The following is an 8,295-nucleotide window of genomic DNA, read 5'->3' on the forward strand; positions in this document are numbered from 1 at the left end:
CCAACCTCCGATAGGAGACGGCATTTCAAGAAGAAGAAGACCTAATTACTTACTATAGAAGAAAAGCTCTACAACATAAGTTCATTAGTACTTACAGCAAGCTAGAAGTTACAGATTTCATAAAATATTTTTATCAAAAGTTTATTAAAGTCACTTACTCGAGAGTAAAAATGTAGGTAGGTGCTTCAGAAATCAGTGCACTGGGGAAACTTTAATTAGCTCTCTCCTTACTTAGTAGCTTTTTATTTTAAAATGTGAAATAAAAATTTATACCTACCTACTTACCTATTTACAAAAGGCAAAGACGACCCGTGCAATTGAGTTGAAATATCGACAAATAAAAACATCATTTTTTTTTCATATAAAGAATATTAGCAATGTTAAACTAATATTCTCCTTTCCTCTCCAACTAAGCGTCAGGCTTGTGCTAGGAGTAGGTACGACAATAGTGCAACGGGCGGGGTTTGCACCGTCGACCTTTCGGTTTTCAGTCCACTCCTCAACCCGTTGAGCTATTGAGGCTTAAATTAAATTAATCGTGGTATGTACCCGTTATCTACATTAAAACATATCATCAAACCACGAAATAAGACTTCCCACAGGATTTAAAAAAAAACCTAAATCCACGCGGACGAAGTCGCGGACATCAGCTAGTATCACAATAATTGTGTTATGGTTACATACCTATTACACATTTGAAATTCGTTTTAATGAGCGATGTCTAAGCCTCTATTTCCCGTCGGTCCTAACTCTTAATCCGTTGTGAATTTCATATTCAGACGTTCAGAGGTTTATGCTTTTAGTGGTTTCAGGCGGATTAAGGTTGACCGCTCTCTTTTACGAATAAAATAAAACTTTGTAAGTACTACGCTGCGAGCTCATGCGCCATGGCCTGGCTTCGCACCTACATATTTTAAGAATCCATACTTTCCATATCCATACTAATATTATATAGGTAACCCAGACGTCACTGAGGTTGCATTGGTGCCAAATAAACATTTTAGGACCAATGAGTCGGTGCCATTTTGCTTGTTCAATGGGCCCTGTCCTTACGAAGTAATATACATATTTAAGTCTATGACACCAGCATTTTTTATTTGGTAAATATTAAAATAGTTTGCTTACCCTTAAAATTAAATTATTTCTATTTTAAAAACCCTTGAAAAATGGCTAATAAAATTACATTTAATTTAATGTGCGACAAAGCAAGTATTGTTTGGTAGGTACCATTTTTGCACCTTAACTTTTTTTGAGAATAAAAATTGTATTAGGCCAAGTGATCAAGGAACGCGCAAAACAGAGGACCCAAAAGTTCCGAGTAGGCACCAACGTTGGGTTGGTGTAATTAAATAAATGCTAAATTGGGCATACAATTTTGCGTAACAATAGAGTTCTTTGTGGGGCCTCCCGCGGGGCTTCAGTGGAATCCGGGGTTATAGCAATTAGTTAGAGCCGTGTTTTAGAAAGCATATCATTAAATTAGTATTAAAAATCAGCCAAGTGTGAGTCGGAATCGTTCACGTAGGGTTCCGTACCATCGTAGAAGGAATAACATTTATTTTCTTTTTCATGACAGCTATATTGAAATTTTTTTATTTGTTGTTATAGCGGCAATAGAAATACACATTCTGTGAAAATTTCAACTCTCTACACATTACGGTTCACGAGATACAACCCGCTGACAGACGGACGGACGGACAGCAGAAGCTTAGCAATAGGATCTCGGCACCCTTCGAGCACGGAACCAATCTCTCATAGTTGGTTGAGCATCTGATGTGGCAATGGGCAGGGCACATAGTTCCAAAAGCCGATAGACGTTGTCCCAAGGTGCTAGAAGGGCCAGGACTTAAGACTTAAAGGTTTGGTACAGTACGCGGCAGAAAGTAATGTACATCGACCTTTAGAAGGAGACAGCAGATTTGTAGAGCATTGTGTCTGTCGTTGAGACCGACAAAACGTCATAGAGGTATGAGTGACAGAGATATCGCTCTACAAAGCCGAAATATCATTCTAGAGTAGTAGAGTACCCACTTACCTGCCCTCTACATAATTAAATTATGTATGTATTTTTCATCGCAACTTAGGAACCTAATAACTAATCACTAGGTAGGTAACAACTCTCCAGTCTGTAACGAATCGAACAAAGGCGTCGTTGCCTACTAAGTTCAAAAACGGCTACGCTTGGACGATCTAACCTAGGTTAGATCGTCCAAGCGGCTACGCCATGCTACGCCAGATCGTAGCTTTGGAAAATCTATTTGACTATTATAGGTTAAACTCAATTATCATAATATAAACAAGTATACTTACTATTATTTTTCCATTAGTACGTAAGTGCCTAAGTAGTAGACCCATGGAGAGACACAGCAGGCTTTTAGGGATAAGTAGTTATATAAAAACGAATTAAATGGAAGTTTACCTACCATGTACCTATAATGCACTTGGTTCCTACAATTGAATTATATTATTTTTCTTTTTGCGGTTAACACTCTCAAAAACGCAGTAAATATAGGTAGGTACCTGTTGTAAGTCTTAAATATATTTTTATTTATACATTTTATAAATAATTATTAAAAAAAGACACAGCCATCTATTGACGTTACATTAAAGTTCTTAGTGGACAGCTAACGACATCTAGCGGAATAAGTAAGAATTAGCTTGTACCCATATAGTGACAGCCAGTAAGTGCTTCCCACATACGGATCTCCGTCCAAGCTAGTACAAACGTAATTTACTAGATGGCGCTGACATCTAACTTAATAAAATCAATACTATTATTTGGTTATTTTTTTAATACAAAATTGATATTTTGAGGGCCTACCTTGATATTATCGACGTTTACAAGACTCGCCTCCCAGAAGTCCTCAATGTTCTCAGGAAAGTCGCATTCTTTGGTTGGGTCGGGGCTAAGACAGGGCACTCGCTCTTTGAAAACAAAGATTAGGCCACCATCCACTTCCTCAGGTCGCCAAGCCCCGCACATGGTTGCTACAGATCTTGTCTTTTCACTTTCATCATCAACTTCCATTTTAATTTTTTTCACTGGATTATGTTCTAAATTTGAATCACTTTTTGTTTTTGGACACACATTTTCCATTTTCAAAAGATTTCTAAAATGGAATCGGGTGTTAGAAAATGATACTAATTTATTGAAAAAGTTTCTTTTGAATTTAATTAAAGTAAATAAATATTTAGTCATGAAAGTTTTTAAATTACCTGCTACAGTTTTTACCTGGGTATTTTTAAAATATTTATATAGTTACCTACACATCATACCTAATAGACAATAATTTATAAAAATAAAATACTTATTATCTTTCTACTTTCTAAATAAAATAATTGGAAATAAATAACTTAAGGAAGCTTGTTATGTTTATAAAAGCACAAAATACAAATTGATAAAAATTCACTAAGTACCTACTATAAAATCCATTAAATATATAACACTAACACTATTTAATTTAGACTAAGCACTACATTAAATGATAAATAAAATTAAAAATCCATCTAATTTTAGTTAAAATATCGATAAAAATAATCAAAACCGGGGTTAATTTAGAGGTTATTTCTACTCGTGTTTGTCAGCTGTCGCTCGCGTCAAAACAATAGATTGTGGAATTTGGAATGTCAAACGTCAAACCCTTAAGATTAAATTAATAATGGGGCCGATTCTCTTGTACACAATCTCTAAACTAAACTAAAATGACACGTCTAAATCTATTGCTATCCCTGTCATAATATGTTGCTTGCGGAAAAGGATACCACTAGATTAAGACTTGTTAATTTAGTTTAGTTTAGAGATTGAGTACAAGAGAATCGGCCCCAATGTTATGCCTATGTGTTAAGCAGAGTAAAACTGCTGGTAAAATACATAGGTAAAACATCCTAGAAAAATATCTACTACGAAACCATAATAAATTTGAAAGCATACAAAAATCATACTATTATGTAAAATAAAAGCTACTTTTAATTAGTCAATCACTTAAATAATACAAATACCTATACATTTTTTCACATAGCAACATTCTAACCATTTTATAGTATTGTTTTCATGTGTCGAGAGATGGCGCTACACGTAAATTGTAGCACCAAAAATAGGCTGCTACATTAGGTACCTACTGCTTGTACTTAGCGTTATTTTTAAAACCGGCCTGCTTTTATTTCATTTTTTATTTATAAGTATTAATTAAAATTTATATTATTATTATTATACCTACATACTTTAGAGATTGTATGCAACAGAAAAAGCTACAGAATTAACAAGTAATAATGTACGTACCTACTATAATCTACCTAGTGGGTACAAGAGGGGGATTCCAACATCAATGGGTACAGTAGATATGTATGCCGCTACGGCCTACGCACATGCGTGTTACTCACACAAGCGTACGAATTATTTGTCTTCAGTCTTCACTTTTTAAAATTATTAGACAGTAATCAGTGTGAGCTTTACCGGCCGTGCTGCTTTGTAAATCCATAATATAAGTAACTAGCTGATCCCCGCGGCTTCGCCCGCGTAGATTTAGGTTTTTAAAGATCCCGTATAGCCTATGTCACTCAGGAATAATGTAGCTTTCTACTGGTGAAAGAATTTTTAAAATCGGTTCAGTAGTTCAACAAACTTAACGACATCGGGCCGTGCAGCAGAAATCGTAATATTTTAATTTCGCCATAACTTCAAAACCAAACGTCCAATTTTAATCATTCAAAGACCAAATATTATCTCCATAAACTGTTCTTAGTGATGAAATCATTTATTTTGATAAGGATTAATAGCATGAGTAAAATAAACGCGTTTAAATGTAGTCCAAAAAAAAATTCAAGATTTTTAAATAAAAAAATGGTTGCTGTGCCTCACTCGACATAGATGGGTATAGTGTGTCGCGGACTTTTTTGTAGATATTTATAAGATCTACAATTAATTAGAACATTTTATGGTTCTATCTTTTATAGTTTAGGCAGCGTACGCAAAATAAGTAACTTTTCTGGTTGATTTTTTACACCTTGTGTCCGAAAAACCCAAATATCTTACGGAACCCTATTTTTTTCCAAAATAAAATATAGCCTATGTTACTCGTGGATAATGTAGCTTTCGAATGGTGAAAGAATTTTTAAAATCGGTCCAGTAGTTTTTGAGCCTATTCAGTACAAACAAACAAACAAACAAACAAACAAACAAACAAACAAAGTTTTCCTCTTTATAATATTAGTGTAGATATAGTGTAGATTTCAATCGATGAACTGAGCGGGTAAGTATACCACTGCAGTCTCGCGTTTTTATTTATATGGATTTACAAAGCGCAACAGCGCCGCACGGCACTTTGCGGCAAATTTGAAGGCACGCTTGTTATCTTTGTTTTATATCTGGAAAAGAAAAAGAAAACTAGGAAAAGGTGACTGACTGACTGACTGATCTATCAACGCACAGCTCAAACTACTGGACGGATCGGGCTGAAATTTGGCATGCAGATAGCTATTATGACGTAGGCATCCGTTAAGAGAGGATTTTTTGAAAATTCAATCCCTAAGGAGGTGAAATAGAGCCTTAGAGGTTTGAAATTTTTGTAGTCCACGCGGATGAAGTTGCGAGCATAAGCTAGTCTTATCTATACTTAACATTATAAAGAGGTAATGTCGTTAAGTAAGTTTGTTTGTAGGGGGTAATCTCTGGAACTACTGAACCGATTTTGAAAATTCTTTCACCAATAGAAAGCTACATTATTCCTGAGTGACATAAGCTATACTATATACACGCGGGCGAAGCCGCGGGGATCAGCTAGTTACTTATATATAAGTAAAGAAAACTGCCGGGTCACGATGAAAACAATCTGTATTGAGTGGGAAAGTTACAGCTGAAGGAAACGCGAATGACTTAGCGGAACTAACAACTTCACAGCTTTATTAAGGTTTTTGTGTAAGTGTTTGACGGAAGAGATAGGATCTTTACACCCACTTTACAGCCAACTGGCCAAATACTGTGTCTGGAAAGCATCTGTTACCTCTACCTGTTACCTAGGTACCAGTCCAAGACAAGTGATCATGATCAATAGTCTCTTGATCCTTGAGGTCATACCTAGGTCCATACCATAGCCTGCTAACCTTTTACTTTTCGTTGATTGTGTTTTGAAACCATTCCGTCGGTGGTGAAAGACGTCGTTTTTGTTTGGTGTTCTTCTGTGTGACATAACAATTCTTTGTTTTCAATTTGAACACTTAGGTATATCTATTTGTACACCTATCTATCTTTCTATGGTAGTGTATGTAGTAGGTAAGTTTTAAACGGACAACGGCACCCCGTACCAAAACTTGCAGTGTAAAAGGGATGAAGGGACTCCCTCTATATCTAAATCAGTTCATGTATTTAGAAGCTAGGCTGCTAGGAGGAACAGAGAAAGAATACTCTGAAAACATTAATAGGAATTTAATGTTTTCAGGGAGTCCCAAGGTGCTGGAATGGCGATCTCGCAGAATCTAGATGGAATAAAGAAAGAATACCCTAAAACAATTAAAAGTTCTTTTTTTGGGCAGTCTAAAAATGAGTTCAATATTGGTAAGTACCTACCGACCTCAATGAACCAACAAAACTCATTTCTAAACAAATGAACAGCCCAAAGGATAGCTTTGCCATTCAAATTCGTGTTTAGACAACAGCTTCACTTTTTTCGTAACCCTGTTTAGCATGTAAATAAAGCGATATGGGGTTAACGTAGAACTGTCTACGGACGGTTCTTCGACTGTGTTCTGTGAAAGGCGCTGTTTTTGTTGAAAAACCTTTTACTTTTCGTTGATTGTGTTTTGAAACCATTTCGTCGGTGGTGAAAGACACATTTTTGTTTTGTGTTCTCTTCTGTGTCACATGACAATAATTCTTCGTTTTCAATTTGAACCTATCTATCTTTCAGTAACATACTTAATTTATGTAGAAAATCGTAGAGTTCTCATAGGATTTTTGAATACCTATATCCAAAGTCACCAGCATTATTTCATCATCATCATCAAGATCAACCTATCACCGGCCCACTACTGAGCACGGGTCACCTCTCAGAATGGTTTATGCCATAGTCCACCATGCCAGCCCAGTACCTACGAATTGACAGTCTCACACCTTTGAGAACATGATGATCAACTCTCAGGCATGAAGGTTTCCTCACGATGATTTCCTTCACCGATAAAGTCTTATTTAATAAAATTGCTTGCTTTAAAGAATTTTCCGCCCATTCTAAGAATAACTGACTAAAGTAGGTATTTAACTACTTATAAGTCTAAGGTCATATTAACTCAATTGTACCAATTCGGCTGGTCTTCGGCACGATTTGTCTTTACTTACGATTTACATTTTCCTGTTTTTGTATTTAAAAATACCTTATACCTAAATAGATAAATTAAAAAACCATCCTGTTTGTAAACGCAAGTGCGAACTCGCTCAGGTATTGTTCCACGCGCTCGTGTACTGCGTACAGATGTAGCACTCACACTAATGACTCGCATCGCGCGGCTCACTGATTCTTAAAAAATACTATTGCGACGCGTCTTGCTGTGAACATCAAGAACGACTATTTAATTGGCGCGGACTATACGTACCTACCTAATTATTATTATACTGCTAAATTGTAACCAAAACAATGTTATGTTTTCCAGACTGTCACCACATGATGGAGTCCCATTTCACCATGATACTGCGAAGGAAACAGATAAAAGAAAAGCATTTTTTTCTAAAGGGAAGTCTTACACTCGAATACAGATATCATTAACACTTGAAATATGATTCACGCGTCCACTCAGACGATTGGACTGTCCACGTGCATGTTCATGTACGATAAGCGGGCGCGGGGGCGGTAGCGGGCGCGGAGGCGGTAGCGGGCGCGACAATTTTCCTCGAAAAGCTAGTTTACATACGTAAGTACGTACGATAGGCATCATCATCAACCCATCACCGGCTTGCTACTGAGCACGGTCTGCTCTCAGAATGAGAAGGGTTTGGCCATAGTCCACCACGCTGGTCAGGTGTGGATCGGCAGACTTCACACACCTTTAAGAACATTATGGAGAACTCTAAGGCATGCAGGTTTCCTCACAATGTTTTCCTTAACTGCACTGTTAAAAAAAGTGATATTAAGGTACAGTACGCGGCAGAAAAGAATGTACATCGATCTTTAGAAAGAGATAGTGGTTTTGAAGAGCATTGTCTCTATCGTTGAAACTGATAAAACGTCATATATCTATGAGTGACAGACAACGCTCTACAAAACCGAAATTACATTCCAAAGGTCGATGTACATTATTTTCTGCCGCGTA

General features: G+C 36.5%; 1 protein-coding gene across 2 annotated transcripts in view; it reads right to left on the reverse strand.

Moving 5' to 3' along the window:
* The window catches only part of LOC117996993 (pseudouridylate synthase RPUSD2-like), a 471,791-nt gene extending 468,581 nt beyond the window's left edge, over nt 1–3,210 (reverse strand). The window contains exon 1 of one of the 2 annotated variants that reach the window (XM_034985173.2): nt 2,822–3,210. In XM_034985173.2, coding sequence (XP_034841064.2) covers nt 2,822–3,199 — 378 coding nt within the window. In that variant the 5' untranslated portion in view covers nt 3,200–3,210. The remainder of the gene's footprint in view (nt 1–2,821) is intronic. The other variant, XM_034985159.2, reaches the window with a different exon arrangement.
* Between the last annotated feature and the right edge of the window lie 5,085 nt (nt 3,211–8,295).

The sequence above is a fragment of the Maniola hyperantus genome, chromosome 1 (genome assembly GCF_902806685.2).
Source record: "Maniola hyperantus chromosome 1, iAphHyp1.2, whole genome shotgun sequence".
Classification (NCBI taxonomy): Eukaryota; Metazoa; Arthropoda; class Insecta; order Lepidoptera; family Nymphalidae; genus Maniola; species Maniola hyperantus.